The sequence below is a fragment of the Camarhynchus parvulus genome, chromosome 10 (assembly GCF_901933205.1).
Source record: "Camarhynchus parvulus chromosome 10, STF_HiC, whole genome shotgun sequence".
Taxonomy (NCBI): Eukaryota; Metazoa; Chordata; class Aves; order Passeriformes; family Thraupidae; genus Camarhynchus; species Camarhynchus parvulus.
The window spans coordinates 17006267-17026936 of NC_044580.1; the positions used below are offsets into that span (position 1 = coordinate 17006267).

The following is a 20670-nucleotide window of genomic DNA, read 5'->3' on the forward strand; positions in this document are numbered from 1 at the left end:
TATCACAGCTGAGGTGTAGCTGAGTGGATTCATCTCACTCATATGTTGTTTTATTATTTGCTACCTGTCTGCCTTGGATTCTGAGATGTTTAGATTACAAAGAAACTGTCTCCATGCATGTCTGGAGAGGACCTGCTCTGTGATCTGCTGTAGCTCCCCCACCAACAACAACTGTGGTTTATTTTATTTAAATATGATGGGACTATTTGCTTAAAACAGTGCAGAGATGGGAATCATCCTTTGAAATGTGGTTTTAATATCTTAGAAATACGAAGTATATATAGTATATACTTAGTTTAGCTTTTAATAATTTTTATTTAGAAGTTTGAACTGGTGGTGTATCTGAATTTTAAAAGCAGAGATTGATTTTTGAACAAAGGCTGTGGCAGCCACAGAGTAAGAAACTTGCCACTAATCTTTGTTAGAAACACGTAGGCGTCTTTATGGTTTGCTGAGTGTCTTTCTGAGGCATGCAGGCTGCTTGAAGCATTATGTTGTCGTGTCTGTCTGGTTTATAATTGTTGCACTTCAACAATATGACTGCATGCTGTCATTTAATCAGACATCGAATAAATTATCAAGAAAGCTTTCTGGATAATTGTTCAGTGATTTAAAGCTTCTTATAGATCATTGATGTGTGTTCTCTCTTGTATTTCTTCTTGGGTTTCCTGTCCTATTTCCTTTAAAGGGGGGGGTGCCTGTCACATGGAATCCTTGGGAAGACTGAAAGTGTGTAGTTGGTAAGAAAGAGAAATGGTCTGGAGACTGCCTGTCACAGCCGGTAAAAAAAAACCCTAGCAAAAAACCAACACAGATGGGAGTTGTGCGAGAAGCTTGGAGCCTGTGGCTTGTGCAGAGCATGAAGAGAAGCTGATCTATAACATCAGGAAGAGGCAGATAACTGAGGATGAGCCAAACCTTGGGAAGATGTTTCCCAAGTACAGAACAGGAGCGTACAGAGCTCTGCGTCACGAAGCCACTGTTGACTGAAGCCAACTTGGAAGCCAGAACCCATCTTGCAAGGGCACAGTGTGCAAGGAAGAATCTTGTTTATAATCCTTCTATTTTCCATTCTCTCATCTACTCACATTTGTCCCTTGCTGAGAACTTCAGTGAGATCTGGCATTGTTAGGTTTGAAGCCTGACTTGAGGAAGCTCTCTGTAGGATATAAGGTATAAGCAAAGCCACAGAATGCTGTGGCTGCCTTTGGATCCCATTACATTCCTGGAGTCAGCTGTAAATATTTTTGATTGCTGTAATGTTTGTTCAGGAACATGTGTTGAAGTTGCTGTCCTGCTGCTGTTTGTTGTATTACCTCAACAGTTTGTACTTCGCAGGCACAGGGAACAGTTTCCCTCTTCGTAAAAGGTAACAAAGAATTACTAGAAGTTTACTCACTAGTTAGTGTTCACACGTCATGGGGTTCTAGAACTCTTGCTGCAAATCCAAAAAAACAGTTCACTGTAGTACCAAATTTGTACAGTTTTCTACAATAGGGAAGCGATGTGTTAAATAAGATTACCTCTTAATTTATGGTCTGGTTTTTTTTTCCAGTAGAAGAAAGTAAAAGACAGACAGAAATGCGTTTTATTTACACCTTTCCTAGGGAGAAATCTGCTGTGGTTTCTGCTCTTTCCTTGGGAAAACTGTACCAGTTATGCACAGTCAGTTTGAATATACTGAGCACAGACACTGCTTTACCTGACTGCAGAATTGCTGCTTTGGCATTTGCTACAAGGAAAGTGAAGTGCAGACTGCAGAATTTGAATGCAATTTTAAAGAGAATATTTGAAGGATAAGAGTAATAGAATTCATAACATTGCCCTGCAGTATGGGCTGTGTTCTGAGTATTTTTTTCTGCCTGTCTTAAGTTCTATACATTTCAAGTCTTATGTCAGGATGCTGCTTGATTTAGCTCAGTTGGCACCTTGTTTAATTTTGAACTGTGTTTAAAAGTAGTGCACTGTATTTGTGCTTTTTGGATGTTGCTTTTGTGTGTTTATTTTTTCTGCAAAATAATCTAGTGTGAGATGTGGTAAGTCAGAACTTGTAAAGATGGATATTTTTGTCTAGCTTTGGTTTATGAATGTTCAATTCTTTACACATAGGTTATTGGTTGAGATTCTAAATGGTTGTAAAATAGTGGTCCCCCTCCAAAACATGCACACAAAAAGCTTCAGTAGTCCTCAGAAAGGATGATCTACTTAAATCGTGTTCTCAGAGACAAAAGGAAGAGCAGTGCTCTGTGTGGGTAAGGATTTCTATATAGAAATGCCAGGAACCTGAATTTAAGTTTAGTTGGACATATTGTTGCATATGTTTAAAATGCTCCACCCACTGAATTCAGCCTGGCATGACCATGTTAAAAAAAGGAACAGAGCAAACCTTTAAATTAATTATCTACAAAGGGAGGAAGACCATTAGTGGCCACATAGGCAAAAAAAAAAAAAAAAAAAAAGGCATGCCGCTTATCTAGAATTTCACAGAAATCTGACCAGGTGAATTTAGGACTTTGCAGCTGAATTCTGTTCCAGGAACTGTGAAACATCTCCTGTCTGTGTACAGTGAGCAGCTCTGGGGATGGCAGTGCTCTGTGCTCTGCTGATTGCCGTGGAGATAAACAGAGATGTGACAAGTGGGGCAGAGCCATTGTGAGAACTCGGAGATAATGAGCTACACCTTTGCCAAATGCATGTTGCTATGCAAAATAAGATTATCTGTATTCTCTGATCTATTGATAAAGTTAAATTGAGATGGGAGAAGTAATGAGCCAAGGTAGCAGTAATTAAAGCTTGAGTGTCACTGCTGTAACTGATGAAATATGAAGACTTCTGGAAAGAGATTTCACAATGATAATATTTTTTCTTAAAGCCATGACTTAACGGTATGTTAAGTGTTATCTGAAGATGCATCAGTGAGCCTGAAGAAGATTAATGAAGTATAAAGATATTGCAAAACCAGAAAGTTCCATTCTGGTTGGTAAATATATTAATAAGAAACTGAACACTACTGTGTATGTATTTTATTCTCTCTTACTGAAAGCTGAAGAAAAATATGAGAATTAATCTTTTAATTGATCACACTATTAGTTGTTGTTTAGTTAGTGACCGGTGCTATGTGGAGGTGTCTTGTTCACCTGACCCTTACCCAGTCACTATTAGGCTGCTTTTAAACCATGAAATTTATTTTCCCTGTTGAGAACAGCAGCAAGGGTTTGGTGATCCCCATCCCAAGATGAATATAAAAAATACATTTCACAGGGTTTTGTCTCCTGTACAAAGGAGTGCTGTTTTGTGGCAGCTTTTTGTTGTGGGTCCGGTGGTGTATAATTTAAAGCCATCTCTGGCAGTTGTGTCCTTATCAGCATTCTGGAAGGTTCCTCTGGTGGCTCCCTTCGTTTGAGCCCAAGAGGAGTTGTAATAACACAAACGTGGCTCTGTGCCATTTTTTGGCCACATGGTAGTTAAGTTCCACAGCCACTACAAATTCCTGATAAGAATGAGGCAAATGCTTTTGATCTTGAAAAACATTTAATGTGTTTTATATGTATATTTTGCTTCAGGAAAGAAACCTTCCTTCTGTGGCTTATAATGTACAGATGTCTATGGGGTTAAAAGCTGGGTTTAAATGCTTTGAGTTGCACTTTGAGCTTTTTATTGTGAAAGCTGTCAAACATCAGTTTTGCACTAATTAAATACCTGCAAATGCTCTTCTGTTATGGAGCAATCGTATCCAAACTTAAGTTTAGATTTCTGCATCTAGTTCATTAATTTTCCAAGAGCTGTAAATGAAAAAAAAGGGGAGAATTTATCTGATCAAAAGTTCTAAAATTGTAACCAAACTGACAGTTGTAAAAGCTGTGGTTCATTCACTAGGAAATCAGTCCTTTTGGCCTCAGCTTTTACATATTGGGGTTTGTTTTGTTAACAGTGTCCCAAATCATCTTTTGTTTGTGGCTATTTTTGTATACCGTGGAAAAGGCACTTCTTTCAACAAATTACATGATAAATTAGGAGCAAGTTTCTTGAGAAACTCTCTGGAGCATGTTTTCCAGACAGCTATTCAGTCATGCAGTTATTTTCTTAATCTGTTTGTAGAAGTCTGGCAGCAGAATTCTTGTGATTACTTAATATTTTATATTCTACTTGTATCTAAAATTGGATTTTAATCCAGTATTGAAAGTTTAGTTCTCTTTCTGTGGTCTTTCTCCACTGTTAGCTCAGCAGTTTCCAGATCTTATTTTCTAACTATGTTCTAATGTATTTTTCAGAATTCAAGGATAAATTAGTTTAGAAAATACCAAAGTTATGGATGGGAAAATAGAATTTAGTGTTACTTGAAAAGATGTAGTAAATATGTACATAGCTTGATAATGGCTGCTTTGGTTCCAGGGAGTATAAATTATAAATACTCAGAATAGGATGATAGAGATATTTTGGACTGAAGAATAGGCCAAGAAGAAGTGTATAGTCAGAGTATTGAGTATTATTAAATCTTAACCCATTTAATTGAAAGTAACTAACTAGAGCAGAATTCCTGGCTGTCCGTGATCCTGGACAAGGCCACATTTGTCACATTGTCTAGGAGTGTATGTGCTGTCATAGGTGATGCTGATAGTTCTGGAAAACTGGTCCGTCAGGTCAGGAAAATCTAACCTGAAAGTGCATTCTAGGAGTAATAAAACTTGTTTTTAAACAGACATTTGAATCTTAGTTCATTTTTTATACAGTTCAGATTTCTATAGTTCTGTCTGCAAGAAAATGGAGTTCCTCCACTTCATCTTAGGCAGGACTGAGTGCGTGGAGGAAATGGCAGAAAGGGCCTTTTCCAGCAGCAGTCGATTTAAGGAGCACTTGGAAGGTGCAGTTCTTCAGTAAGGATATTTTTTGAAAACACTTCATGATCTTTTCTAATGCCTTCAAAACATAATTTGAAAAGCTCTGTTACTTACAAACTAGGAGCTCAAAAATAGATTTGATTTTAGTGTGGAAGCTGAGGACCATGTTCGGTTGCAAAATTCCACAAATCTTAAAAGGACAATTTATTTAAATTGTCTTGTACCAGAGATGTGCATTATTCTTCCCAGCTGAAAGAAACAAGTATTTTATGATGCATAAAACCAGAATATCAATAAAGAATTGTTTATGGCTTCCTGTTTTTTGCATTGTCCCACTTTTAAAAAAAATAATTTTGGCTAAGAGTTATCTTATTGTTTTATAACAATGCTTGTGTGTCACTTGGTGGCAGAGGACCTTGAAGCTGTGAGGCCACTCTCATTTACTGAGAGGCTCTGCTTGGATGGAGAAGAATGGCTTCTAAACTCAGGATGGAAAAAAGATTTATTTCCTAAGATTGTGGTGCAGCAAGTAGGGAGAGATAAATGCCAGCATGTACCCTTGTTTTGGAAGGGGAGCTGTGTGATTGTTTAACAATTATATCTGACATTACTTACAGCAGTATATGGTGTCAGGGCTATAGAAATGTGGCTGGAGGAAACTGCTTTGGTACTGGTTTTGCACACCTCTGCAAAAACCCCAGCAAGGATCTAAGTGTGCTCTCTGTTAAATGCAGACATAAAGGTATGGAAAAATCCCTTTGCTGGGAATTTTAATTTTCAAATTTAGCTTCCAAGTGGTAGCAGTGGGTTTTGGAGCAGGGCTGGTGGAATGTCTAGAGCACAGAGATGACATCCCATGGACCTCAACGTGTGTCAGTGCAGTCATATCTGAATGAACATATTTTGTGTAATTAGTATGGGATTTAGAAAAAAAAGGTGTTTGCAGTTGTGTACTTACTTTATATGGTTTGCATCTCTGAAGTTCTGAAGAAGAAAATGTTCTTCTTTCTCACTTCTGGACAGTGAAATGGAGTCTGAGAATCATGTTTGGCTGTATTCCACACAGCCCTTTAACCTTTAGATAAATTACTTTGGTGAAGACATTCTTTGACTCCTTTTTTTTCCCTTGCTACTTCTCCTCAGTGCTGTGGGGCAGGGAGAGAGGACACTGACATTGTCCATTATTAGTACTGTGGAAAAATGAGATACTCTGTGTTATCTGCCTTGTTGGTGTGCAACAGCCAACACGTGGTGGGGCTCATCTCCATGCTGCTGTGAATGGGAATTTTTATATTCTGCTGATGTGAGTGTGCAAAATGTCAGAATAACCAGCAACTGTGCAGTTCAGCTGTGATCAGTCTGTGCTCACCAGCTCATGCTGAGGGGCCATACTTACAAAAATATCTGCACAGGCTCCTTTAAGACTAGAAAAACGACCTATTAATCTTGGTTCAGTAAAAATGACTCTCTGCTATTTAGTAAGGCATAGCCAAGGCTTGTGTAAGATGCATCTCTGCAGATCTGTGTTTTCATGCAAATGATCTGACGTCAGGACACTCATTCCTTTGTGTGCATTGCAGTAAATGAGCCGTGAGGAGATGGGGACTGTCAGATGTAACCTGTAACCATGGTGGTGAGATGGAAGTTTCAAGAAAACAGAGTCAGAGGGAAATAAAAGGAAATTAAATGGAAGGAGTATGATTCTGACACAGTTTTTCCTAACCTGTTCTGCCAGGAGGCTTCCAGACCTTGTGCAGTTTTGCACAGATATAATGTGTTTCCACTGAACCCTTGAAAGAATCTTTTTAAATAGGTCAAATACAGTTTCCTTGCTTTAAAGTTACATCTCTCTCAACAATCTGTGAAACTGAAAGCAATATTGGCAACAAATTCAGATGAGCTCCTGAAGATGTGCAGTTGTAAGGGTATGTTTCTGCATGTGGTTCTGTTGTCTGTCAGTAATTAGTGTGCTGTTTTCACGGGTTTTGGGGAAGGGAGTAAATCCAGAAAATTTGGAATCATTTACTTTGAAACAAATAGGCTGTTATTTGGACAAGACAAATATAATTTTTCTTGCCTTTATTGCAAGCTGACATTATTTTCTATTTTAAGTTCATAATGAAGCATGTGGGATTTTTCCTTCTTTTTCTCTTCTTACTCTAATTATTTTGTTTAATATATACCTGAAGTCCTTCTTTAAGACAAACTTATTTTTGCTTCTGTGTGCCCATGCAAGTAATGTGAAGCAGCTTTGGTGGCTGTGATTGGATTGTGTCACTTCAGGAAGTAGAACTTTACCTTCATCAACGTTACTTTGTGTTAGTTTCAGATTTAGTCTCAAATGTAAATGGGGTTGATCTTGATATGTATATCAGCAAAAGTGATTTTTTTATTTGGGCAAAAGTGTGTTGATAATCTGCATGAAATGGCTTTATGAATTAAGAGCTTCACCTAATGTATGTTTGTAATGCAACTATGATTTAGCAAAATGAAAACTTTGCTAGTTACATTTCTGATGGAACCTGATGTTGGACCCAGTTTTATATCTTATCTTACATAGTTTTGTTGCTAGTCAGGATAGAAAATAAAACCACAACTGTGACATGATCAAGGATGAGTAAAAGGAAAAGTCATTCTTCTCATTAGAAATGTAAGGTGCCTTTGTCACTGGCAGTAACTTCCCATTGGGATGTTCTGGGCTTGCATGGAAAGTGCCTTTTTACTGCACAGTTTTCTCTGATTTTGCAGCTGTGTCAAGGTCCTTTCTGCCCTGAGCTCAGGCCAAACTTCTGTTTCAGTTCTGAGCTGTGCAAATCACCTTGAGTGGGACTTCAGAATGACCGGGACGCTGCAGCCCAGAGCTGGGCTGCCTTTGGAAAATGCAGTTCCAAGGCAGGTTCTGGTGTCCATAGCAACCTGTGGGAGAGGGAGGAGAGCCCGGACCGGGTGGGCACACGTGCACATAGGAACGGGGAATTTCTGAGTGATACGAGTATTGGAGGTTAAAGAAAGTCAGACCTGAGATGAGAGGGAACAGTGAACTCCCATAAATGGGGACTAGCTTGAGGTTTTTATGTCTTACAGAGCATAAGCATTGTAAAAGAGCTGAAATGACACCCCAAAGCTGTAACAGGGTGTTGGTGAAAATTACTGTTTCCCATTTCCCTTTGTGTGGCAGTGCACAGAGCAGATAACAGTGTTTCCCTGCTACTGTGCCTTCCATTAGCTCATACAAAACATTTGTACATCTCTTGTGTTCTTTAGTGTATATATTGCATAATTTCACATCATGTTTATCTTCCCTCTCCCTTTTCCCCACAGTTCTTTATTTTATTCACTGCCTAGACTTGCTTTTGAGTATGTGTTGTAGGAGGCAGAAAGACTTCATAATTCCTGATTCAAAAACCACTTAATATGTGGTTTATATTTTTAATATTCTATTTCTGTGTTCTTCCTTGGCCATCCTAGTGATATCTGCTAGTAGCCACAGATAAAATGCTGCACCAGATGGATCTTTGGCCTTGTGTGGTGGCCATTTCTGTGTACTGGTGATGATGGGGGGTTTTTAAAAACAGAGGAAGGACCCTGGTCATTCTGTATTCAGAGAACTTTTTCAATAATACATGGGAGGTTTAAAAACTGAAGCCACACATATAGGAGAAAACAAATTTTAAGAGCTAGTTAGAGATCCTTTCATTAGGTATGTTCAAGGGATGCAACCAGATTTTTCCAGAACTAAATTTAATGTGTGATCATAGCATGAGCTGAGAAATTTTTTTTAAACAAAAGTGGGATAAATCGATATGCCAACTGTTGTTTCCCTGGAAGATATTCCCTGGGTGCTGTTGGTTGTATAGAGGCTGCTTCATCTGGTCTTCACTGTCTATTAATTACCTTCTTAGCAGCACCTTGGAAGAAATCCTTTTTCACGAAAAAGCAGTGCAGTGTTGATGGATGCTTTCAAATGCTTTGCTTTATAGACAGCGTTTAGTGCATATCCTGTAGACCAGTGGACATCATAATGTGTGTTGTTTTAATTTAAATTTCATTAAATAGTATTTCTACATACTCTTGGGCGTTTTGTGATGTTTTTTTAAAGCAGTCCTTTGTTGCTGTCAGGTAAATAGAAAATGACATCCCTTCATTTTGTCATGTTCCTCCACCTCTGTTTTTTCCTCCCAAGAACATCATGTCTGTTTCCTCGGTGTAAATTGAATGTATTGTGAAGTGTAGCCTGTGACTAATCGCCTCTTGCTGTCTCTGCTCATTAACTGGCGGATGGTGATGTGGTTGCACCACTTTCTACACATGGCCTCAAGGAGATGGCATGGTGACACCCAGATTAAAATATGCAAGACTTTACTTCAGAAGATGTTTTGGGTTGGGAAGTTAGAGAGGCTATCAGCTAATATTTGGGCTGGTTTTACCCTTTTGAATGACTATTAGGTGATAATAAGATAAATAAGTTGTACCTATTTCATGTTTGTACATTCTAGTATATCCGTCATGTTCTAGAAGCCATTTGATTTAAATTTTTCTCCAGTTTTCTTCAACTAATGTTGTCCTGCAATTCAAGCAGTATGTCTGGATTATGTCTTAGCAATTATTTACTAAAAATACATTTGAAGTTTATTAAATATCAGGTAGTTCAGTGGAGATTTAAATGTGGTGGCACACTGGCTTTTCAAGTTTCCTGCACATTTCTCTTGGTGAACAATAGAACAGTGAAACAGGTGCTGGGCTGCAAATGGGTATTGGCAGATGTGGCACTTACAGGTGATTGGAGAGAGAGAGAAACTGTGTCGGGTCTCAGGTCTTCCTTGGTGTCATGGTAACCATGAAATACTTTTCTTGCAAAACTGTTTTCTCTGGTCTCTTAAGTAGAGAGATTCCCTCTTTCCTTCTCCTTTTTGTTTCCCAATGGAACCCCAAGAATTGGCTCACAAAAAGAGATGAAATTTGGCTTAGGAACAGAAACTTGATATTTTCGTGGCTTTGTTTTGTTATTTTGGTGATAATTTCATGTAAGAAAACAAGCAACACAAAATGTTTCTTTATAAGGTTTCCTAAAATATTGAATGGAGTTTACCAAAACTTGTAAATGTGTGAAACCTCTGATAACTAAAGGCCTAAATCTTAGAGTGATGAGCGCCACCCCTTTGATAATTGTATTTTTGAGGCATTCAGTTGGAAGTGTGTGAAATTATTGGTCATTTTAAGTCTGTCGTTTGTACGTAGAATGCAGCAAACCAGTGGGAGTTTAATTAGAAGACAGTGTGTAGTATAATACTTTACTAATGAAAACACTTGATTTCTCACTGAAATTTCATGATGCACATGTTTTTTGGCTCAACGGGTTTTTAATGATACTTCCTTTTTAGTAATTTGTACATTAATATTTTCACTTTTTTTTTAGGTGCTTATAAGAAGAAGTAGGAACCGTTTCTCAAGCTGAAGACAAAGTAAAAGAAAACTGTATCATGTGTTAGAACACTGAAGAGGGAAATTTCTTGGATTAGTTTATTTCTGGATTGCTAAACAAAAGAAAGAAGAGGCGAAAATGGGGAGAAAGAAAATACAGATTACAAGAATAATGGATGAACGGAATAGGCAGGTGAGAAACAAGTCTGCATGAACAGGTCCATCAGTAATCTTAAAAATTAATGGAAAGTTTGAATACATTCATCCTAATTCACTGTTCTAAAGCTGAGCTTTGTCTTCATATATCCACGGATGCCCTTGCCAGAATATGAATAAGAAACCTCAATGATTTTATGACTGTTTGAGGAAAAAATGTTATTTATAAGTAATAACTCTTACTACTTAAAATTTAAAATTGCTGTTCCTATTTAAATGGTACCCTACTGTGCTAGCAGTAGAGTGGAGGGGTGTTTTTAAAGACACATGGCTTGATCTCATAACTACAGGAACACTTAGTACTGGAGGCAGAGAAAGGATGAGAAATTCAGGAAGGATCTAGTAAAGGTATTTTCTGTAGCACTTTGACAGAGGAGTTTGAGGTAGCTGTGGGCTGTAGCCTCAGTCCTTTGGATACAGTAACAGATTCTGTTAACATTCTATTTAAAAGCATCGATTTGTATTTCTTGTAAGAGCTGTTTGCTACAACAGTCCTTAAAAATTGTGAGTCAGAAGGGAAGAAGGCTCAAAATGAATGTTTCAAGGAAAGCTGCTCTCGACTCCTTGTGCCCTAACAGAGAGGTGCCCTGTGAACTTGAAAAGCACCAAAAGTTGATGACTTTTGCAGTAATATTTCGTCTTGATTTCTGAATTGCTACATGAGATGCAAGATAAAATTTTAATTGGGTACTGAAATATATAGTGGGTTAACTGGAAGCTGTCATTTTTAAGGCAAATTATTACAGGAATGACTTAAGATCTTTAAGAGCAGTGCTGGTGGCTGAGGCCAAAGGTGCCGCTGGGCCGACGTCTTTTGTCCAGTGATGTTCATGAGCAAATACGTGTGGGCTGGAGATGCACATGTACCCGACCCTGTAATCCTCTTCCAGCTTTTAACTATTCTTAGCTCTGGGATTTCCTGAGCTGGATGTGGTTTCCGTATATTTAGTAACCATTAATGGGTTTTTTTGTTTGTTTTCCCCGCCCCCCACCAGGGAAGTTGTTCAGTTATCCTTTGAGCCCTTATAATGTTGCAGCATTTGCAACATCTTTTGTCTAGAATCTCCAGGTCTATTGCCTGTTGTTTCAAGAAACACGGTTTTATTTGCCCTTTGTCATGGTTCTGCCAATTATTTAGCTCTTGTATGGAAGAGCCAACAGCAACTCCTTATCTAGTCTGTCCACACTTGCTTATTTTCTCTTAAAGTAAGTTTTTTCAGGCTATAGCTGCTTAGTTGTTTTAATACAGAATTTGCTTCACACCTCTTGCTCCTTTTCCCTGAAAGCTTCTGGAGTATTGCTGCATTACTTTTGATGGCCAAGGGACCCAGAATTCAGGGTGCAGGCAAAATATGGACTTGTATAGTGGTGTGCTGCTGTTTTGTTCTGTTCCCTTCCTGCTGTTTGATTTCCTTTTTTAACTTCTGAGCAGCAGCTTGACGTTGAGGTACTGTCAGAATTCCACAGGACTCTCTTGCTGCTGACACATCAGCTCAGAGCCCATTGTTTTGTTGGTGAGATCAAGATTGTTTTTCTCCCTGTATCACTTTAAAGCAATGTAAACTCTGAGAAGTCTATATATAGCAAGAAAAGTATTATTGGAGTTTGGGAGAAAGCCAAGTATTGTGTTTGAACAGCTTTAATCACCCAGTGACTTTATGTTTGATGTAGATAAATGTCTTAAGTACACGTAGTAAAAGTAGATGAATTAATGACTTCAGTTCTTTTCAGATCTTGCTCTACAACTTAAAGCACATGGAAGAGATGGGAATTGATCCCACTTATTCCTTTTTTTACATGAGTCGGGATTAAGTTGGGCAGCCTTGGTTTTGTTCTGCTTGAGGAACAAATAGCATTACACTTCTACCCTGACTTTGGTGAGGGATTTTTTTTTTTTTTCCAGGAGAACTTGTTTTTTCTTTTGAATCCCCATCCCATTGTTCAGATTGAAACAATGGAGAGGAAGAGAATCAGTGCATTTGTATAAAATTTTAGACCACTTATACCATTGCTGTGACTGAAGCAAAATAGGGAGATTAAATTCTAGTTTTGTTTCTGGCAGCACCTTTTTGGGCTACTTAGTGATGAGGAAGAGGATTTAAGCTCTAACTTAAAAGTAGAGTTAGGCTTGCCTTATCCTTTTTCTCTGAAACTCAGATGAAAACACACTGCATCTTGTTTTTAAAAGGTTTTAGAGAGATTAAATAGTTTTTGTTAGTGGAATCTTACTTTTTATATGTAGAGGTATTGATGGCCTCCATCCCTACTGGTGTCCTGTGGTTTTGGTAGCCAGGATATGGAATTTCAACATATTAGAATGCCCTGATGCACTGGGCATTTATAAGGTGTTTACTTGGAGATTTTTTTTCATTGATCCAGATAAGGAGGGCATTCAGGGTTTGTTCTGAGCTGAAGTGTAGTTCAGTTGTGTCCTGTCAGTTTTTCTATGGCATGTATAGCTGGTGAGTTGGTCACTCACGGACATGCCTATGATGTCCTGGTTGGGTGTTTAGTTTGAGGTTTAGATTTTCTTTGTTTGCAAATATAAGTAGAATGGGACAGAGCCTTGCCTGCAAAGCAAGTTCATATAACTTGTCTGGGAAGAAAAACTACTGTTTTGTCAGAAGCATCTTATTTCTGATGGGATTGTATGTGAGCTCAAAACAGAATATATAGACCATTCCTCAGGGGAATTATGATTGTCATGAGACTGTCATTGTGTTATTAATTAAGCAGCTTTATCTTCTTGAATGAGCTGTAGGACATTTATCTTCATTAAGCTGAAGAGAATCCAGCACAGTAAATTAGGTATCAAAGGAGCTCAATCTTGCTGCCTTTGCTGTCTCCTCCTCACCCATTTTTTTGCTAAGCAATATTAAAATAGAGCTGGGGAAATTATTTACCTGCAATAACGAGACATATTTTTTGAGTTTGATGTGGTCCTAAATGGAACGGGAAAAAAAGAGAAATTTAGAGAACTAAAACTGCTTTTGGGTTCTGAAATGAAAACTTGAGTTTAAAATAATCTGTATGTGTTGAAGTAAGGCTCAGGGTGCTGTGGTTAGAGGGGTTTGTGCTAAGCACTGTCCGAGCACCAAGAGGGAAGTTTATGCCCGCTGAGAGTCTCACAAGTGAAGCAGCCTTACAGGAGGTGAGAAAGATCAAATTCCAGTAAAGAAATGGAGAGCACTTGTCCAGGATCCTACTGGTCCTCAGTGGCAGTACAACTTCATTCCTTTGTCTAAGGACTTCTCCAGGTGACACAGCACACACACATCTTGTTTATAATGCCTTTTTCCTGACAAACACTAAGCAGTAATACCTCTCTATACCTGCTCATACTCAGGTAATAACCTTTTAGGTGTCAGAAGAACAACAGCTCTGTATCCTCTGAGACTGTTAACGTGGGAAGAAAAGAATATACTTTGTATTATTAATGGTATTAAAAAAGTAGTATGTGTGAGAAAATGAGCAGAAAAAAGCCTTCAGGTGTGTATATACAGAAGAAGTTTCCCATCCATTTTCCCAAAAACTTGCTGTACAGCTTGGTAATTAAAGTACAGACACCCAGAAAACAGGTTTGATTGTTTCTTGTGTCTTACTTCATTCCTCTCTTGCAAAATCTCACTGACTGTTGTCCGTGGGACATGGGGCGTGTGGATCACTCACCTGTCACAGAGGCTCGTGCTTGCAATTGCAATAGGGGGTGTCAAATGCAGGGACATTTTTATATCCTTAGCTGCTGTCTTATGACAGGAGTGATTTTTTTAGAACTTTTTTTTTTGATCCTAACTGATGATAATTTCCATAACTGTTTCCTCCTTCCCTGATGGGCAGATACTCCTGTGTGATGGTCTGTAATGGGTTTGTTTCCCCACAGCAGTTCTAACTGGACAGAGCAATTGTTTCCTGATGTTTCCTAGTGGCAGACAACAAGTCAAATTATAAATGACTTAATAGCAACAAAATAGCAATATTTCTTAGCTTTACATAATTAGAAATCATAGTGCATAGTAAGGTGTTACGTCCACTGATTGGTCTGTTTTCTTTGATTTTATTATAATTAAGGTTGAGTACCACAGAAGAAAATATTGTGATACCTGGAAAGTCAGTCTATTGAACAGAGGAAATAAAGCTAAATTATCCTATTCTAACTAAAACTCTAACTAAAATTTAACTCTTCTTGGTAGTTATTTACCAATGGAATAGTTGGGGTGTTTCATAATTGTTTAACTTAGTCTAATAGAGAATGTTGGGCCCTAAAATTGGCACCAGACATTACAGGCAGTTCTTGTGTTAGGCTGCATATTACAGTAGGAGTAAATGGTGTAGGCTCAGTCAGTGTATACCTTGATTATTTTCCTTCAAACCCTTGTCATATGTTTTAAAAAATAAATCAATCATTATTCTTTCTTCTCTAGGTCACCTTTACAAAGAGGAAGTTTGGATTAATGAAGAAGGCCTATGAGTTGAGTGTGCTCTGTGACTGTGAAATAGCACTCATCATTTTTAACAGCTCTAACAAACTCTTTCAGTATGCCAGCACTGACATGGACAAAGTTCTACTAAAATACACAGAATACAACGAGCCCCATGAAAGCAGAACCAACTCAGATATCGTTGAGGTAACAATTTGAGAAGACACATCAGTCTTCTTATCTCCTTAATAATTAAAACATAGAGCAACATAGAGCATTTTAAGAGATTTTAATCAAATGTCTTTAAGTTATTTAATACCGTGTTATAAAATGTAAACTACTGCTTTTAGTCTGGTTTCTCTAAGGCAATAACTTGTCTTTACAGCCATGTTGTTTTCCCATCTGCCCTCCACCCCCTGCCAGTTTCTGGGAAACATGTTTGATTTCAATCACATTTGGCAATGGAAATAGAGGTGTGAAAAATGGTTGTTTTTCTGGGGAAGGAGGGGGAGAAATGTTCAAGGTCTTAATGGGGAGAAAAAATCAACTGAGTGGGAGAGAAAGGTCAGAAGAGCACCCTCAGCCTAACAGACAATTATAGTTGGCCCTTTTTCTCCTCTGAGGTAGTAGCCACTTTACCAGTCATATCTTGAGCATGGATCAAATCAGCCACCACCTCTGCTGCCCCTTGTTCAGCCAAAAAAAAAAAAAAAGCCAAAAAAAGCCAATCTGTGCAATAAATGAACTTAATTAAATTTGTTGTCCAGTGACTGTCAATTAAAATAGCAGCAGAACGACTGCAGTTTCTGCAGTAATAGAATAACATGAATATATTTACTCCAAGGTATTGGTTTCATCTACTTTTATAATGCTTGGGCTTTAAATAGAAACTCTTTTCAGTACATAATTTCTAAATTAGGTGCAGTAGAATTCAAGGATTTTCTTGGCAATTGGAGCCTTGATGTACTGTAACTGCATTTCAGAGCATGTCTCCAGTAGTCCTGTAAATAGACCAAAACAGGTGGCTGACTTAAGGGTTTAATTTAAATTCTGAAGTTGTCTTCTGAACAAATGCCTTGCTTTTTAGGAATGATTTCAGAATAATGATTAGCCTTGAATAGCTGAAGAGTCTATTGCCAAGGGGATCAGAGTACAGGGATGGTACTAGCTGATCTTGTACATGAGTGTGCAAGCAAAAAATCAGATTGACAAAACTGAGATACAGTCAAATGCTTTATATTTCTTTCTGAGAAGATTCTCTGCTAATTTGTCAACTGTCTTTTATGATCAGAAAAAAACCCTCCCCAACTTCTGTCTTCAGCATTGAGTTCTCAAGAGAGGGATAATACAAGCCATGAAGAGCTGAAGGCTTAGTCACTGGATTAGCATAAATAAGGGATAGCCACTGGAGAGGAAGGGAAAACCTAATTCCTGCAGAATGAGCTTTTGATGGTGACAGACACGAGTTTGAGACAGGGATGCAAGTTCAGCTGGGTTTTGTTCTGTATGCAGGGCCTCTCTGTGTTGTGACTCATGGTGATGGTACTTTTTCACATCACAAGGACTGAGGACCTCTTCCAGAGTGATTCTGTGCAAGGCTGCTTTTTTCGGTTCTTCTTGTTGGTGGGTTTTTTTACCAGAGTCAAGTGTTTGACCCCTGACAAGTACATTAAAAGTGCACTTAGCACCCAAGGGCAGATGTGCTCTAGGGGAACATGCAAGGACTCATTTGCAGATTCTTTCTAATTTTCTGCTCTGGATTTAATGTTTTATGATAGTGTGGAAGTCAGGACTTTATTCCAATTTTTCAAATACAGTGTAATTTAGGAATGCGGCCTCCTATCTCTTCAGATTAGTCCTGTGTGCTCTTTAGGCTGGTTGTGAAATATTTTTGGGTTTTTTCTTTCTGGATTGATGGGTGCTTGGAGTGTGATAGATGTTTAGTGACATCACCAGCACTTTGGAAACATGCTGAAAGAACAATGTAAAATGGCTTCTCTTTTTTTGTAATGACATTGAAATTCTATTTTACCAAATGAAAATTACTGCACCAAAGCACCTAAAATCTGTCAAATTCGTACTAAACTGAATTATAAAATTGTATGGAGTTACAGCTAATGTATAGATGTTTAGTAATTCACTTACCTGCTTGAATGTGACAAATGGCATTTATTGGGACATTGGCTCACCGTAGAACTATTCTGGAGCCACTGTGGTCCTGATGTGCTTGACAAGAGGGTGAGTTTTCCTGGGCTAGAAGGAAGGTAATTCCACACAGCTCAGAAGCTGGGTAAGGGAGGAAACAAATCTGCTGATACTTATTTCCAGTGCTGGGTAGATAGCAATGTTGTAAATGATTAAGTGAAATCGATGAGACATCTTCCCCTTGTAGTTGTCTCCTGCTCAGTTTTGGCATAGGAATTGCTTTCATATGCCCAGAGCTTGGTGTCTTCTGTTGCTGCTGGAATGTTTGTGAAAACATAGTGGGAGGGAGAGCACTGGCATCTTAAATGAATATTAGAAATTTTTTTTGATACAAGCAGTTATGTCTTTTGCTGAACATGTTATTGTAGATGGGAATGATCTGTTGTTGTCCTATACCTGTTCTTTCATGAGGTTACTGGTGTGTAAGGTAGTGCTCTTGCACAGCATAGATGTACCATATAGAGGTATTGAAAAGAGTGAAATTTTTATTCAGTGTGTGCTTTGAATTCTTGAAATACTGGGATCATGTATTTGGTTTTACAAACCTGTAATGGCACAGTTGCAGATTGTTACGCTGAAGTGCTGTCTCTGATTTGAAGGACTTGCTGTAGCTGTTAAAGCATTTGATGCTTTAATGTTCACGAACTTTTTTTCTGTAACGGATTATTCTTGACAAGTAATTATTTTTCCTGAAGAAAGAAGTATTTCTCCAAAGTAAAATGGGAAGAATTTCAGGTTTTATCAGGATTATATATCCATATGGTCAACAAAATGTTTTAATGTATAAAAGACAATTTGAGACCTTGAGCATTCATTGTTTTTAAATCCAAAGGAAAAGAGGGAGATGAACAGGCATTGTATATTTTCTTTAGTGCAGGATGTTAAGATTATTGCAGGTTATTTACAATAAGATATCATGTCCATTTTTGGGTCCTTCTGCCCCTCAATAAGGCCTCAGAAAGCAGCAGTTGCACAGTTGTTCCCTCTCTCCTAGCCTCAGTTCTGGGAGTCAAGGGCTGAAGATGGCTCTTCCTGCCTGTTTAGCTCAGCTTTTTATCTTTTTTTCCATGTTTTAATTTTCCTTGACTGATACAGTAAACCAGGGTTTATTTCACCTACACTTGGCCATGGTGGGTTTTGCTTGTTCCTCATCTCACCTCATCAGACTGAGGTGATTTGATTTTTAGGAGCCTGTGTAAAATGTGACCTACTTTCCCAGTTGGCATCTGTGCCCAGGAGAATTCCGGGTGGGTGTCAGTTAATGAGCCTCTCCTGTGCTCTGGAGCTTAATGCTGTTTTCAGTGTAGAGTAATGTGCTGAATAAGGCTTAGGTTATACCCCAGATATTGACAGCTGTCCTTGAAATAGGTAATGATCTGTAATAAAAATTGTAACTAGAAAGTATAAAAAAATCTCTCTTAAACTATGGCACGTAATTATTGCAATCATACTCGTTCTTGTGGAAGGACTGCTCTGGTGTAAATTCCAGCAAATGATTTGGATGTTTGTATTAAATACCTTACCATGGGAATAAGTGACTGTAATGGGCAGTAACATTTGTGGTGGTTTGGTGTGAGGGTGGTTTTGTCATAGTTCAGCCAAAGCAGGTAAATGACCCTGCTGCTGCTTTCAGCAGGATCAACAAGCCAGTTTAATCTTCTGCTGTAATCAGGTGTTTTCTTGCATTAAAATACATTTCATCTCTGCCTTTTCACCAAATGTTAATGGAGCTGCTAGAGGAGCGGTGCACGTTGTGCAGTCAGGAACATCTCAGGGATCAGAGATGGGATTGTTGGCTCCTGGCTCTGGGTGAGCACGGAGAGCTCAGCTGCACGTGGAGAGCCTGCAGCAGGAAGAAGCAGATGCATCTCCCCAGCCAGATGGAGCATATGCCAAGAGACAAGTGTAACAGTGTGGGGAGCATAAACAGAAAAGTTGGTGTTGAAACACTGTGTTTATAAACCAAAAGCTCTCTGGTTTTGTTTTTCATCCAGCTTTCTCCACCTCCCAGCATTGCTTCTTTTCCAGGCTGGGAATAACCAACGTGTATTTTGAACTGTTGTTGGTGCGTAGTAGTTTGTTTTGGTAGCACTTGAATTGGTTCATTGCTTCCTTTTTTTAAAATTTGGGTTGACTTCATGTGAAAATGAAGATCTGGGAATTGTATCTAAATATATACTTGGATGCACACATACAAAATTAGATGAGAATGACCTTCAGTTAATTGATCTTGTTTCCTTCCTTGGTGGATACCTGGTGTATCCGATCTAGATAAGGATTTGCAAAGCAATTTGGGCTTCCGTACTTTGCTATTCAAAGCTAAAAAGTAAGATGGTGGAAACTGGGCCAAATTCTTAAAAAATAATTATTTCTTTGGAAATGTTTTATAACACAAGCTACACCATAAGTTTTAAAATGTATTTTTAAGAAGAAAGTGCCCCGCAACCAGGAAAATGAAAACTGATGCTGAATGTATGTGACTAAAATCTCCAAATCTCTGTAAAATGTCAGCACAGCTTTACAGAACTGTGAGGTGGCACCAGGAATGCTGATGGTTAAATACACACTGGAGATTGGAGGGAGGCTGGCACTGTGATGTGTTAACATTGTTTTGCATTCCTGCCTATTTGATAGATGGAGAACTGCCAGAAGTGAGCAAAACCTGGGGGGAATAAAGAAAGAAAAAAGCTTTGGGCTCATAGAAGAACATGTATTGGTGTAGGATTATGTATTTTTGTAGTTCAAACCACTTGATTTGGTCTCCAAACACTGTGAGAATAATTGGTGCACATTTAAAAGAAGGAAGAAGCTTAAAAATTATTTCAGTGAAGGAAGGAAAAGACTTGGTAATCTGCCCATGATGCTGAGAAAATGTAGGCATTATTGGGCTTGATTTGCTAAATGATTATGTAAATGTAATTATACTGCATATAACATTTCAAATAATTTGAGATGGCACACAAATACCTTTGAGACATTTTAAGGAGGTGGTTGAGGAGGATTTATGTATGGTTAAGGACTAAAATTTTCTTTTAGCTTACCTTAAAAAGAGGGAAAGTGCTTGAAAGCTGAAGTGGTCTGGAATGAGTCATCAAAAGCTTTTATATATATGTATGTATACATACACATATATATACACACACACATGTAAATTTTTGTGTGTCTGTGTATAGTGGTTTGAATCTTATTTTTTTTCTAGTAGAAGTGTGTGCTATAAACCTGACTTATAAACAGGTTCTACCTAGGGATTTTAGTTCCCACTCATGGTTTAGGAAAAAACAACTACCTTGAAAAATTTAAAATGTGGTCAAGGTAGCAAATATTTATTTTCAGTATTGTGACAGAGCACAACTGTGCATTTTGTGCTGAACAGAACAATTGCCTCTCTTGATGGTGTCTTTGTCTCATTTCTCTCCCCATCTCTTTCTTTTTAGTTTGGGAGATTAAATTCAACACTTAATTCCCACAGTATTTTTTTGAGCTGTTTACTGTTATTGATTTTTCCATATCTTGCATTTGGTAATACTGTTTTACTCAACAATGTTATTTTAATTCTTTGGCTGTGCTGAAAT

At 38.2% G+C, this 20670-nt stretch overlaps 1 protein-coding gene across 5 annotated transcripts in view; it reads left to right on the top strand.

Annotated features, from left to right (window-relative positions):
* MEF2A (myocyte enhancer factor 2A) overlaps positions 1-20670 on the top strand; it is an 82058-nt gene that overhangs the window by 23799 nt on the left and 37589 nt on the right. For all 5 annotated transcript variants that reach the window (XM_030955544.1, XM_030955540.1, XM_030955541.1 and 2 more), the window contains exons 2-3: positions 10255-10452; positions 14897-15100. In XM_030955544.1, coding sequence (XP_030811404.1) covers positions 10399-10452; positions 14897-15100 — 258 coding nt within the window. In that variant the 5' untranslated portion in view covers positions 10255-10398. The remainder of the gene's footprint in view (positions 1-10254; positions 10453-14896; positions 15101-20670) is intronic.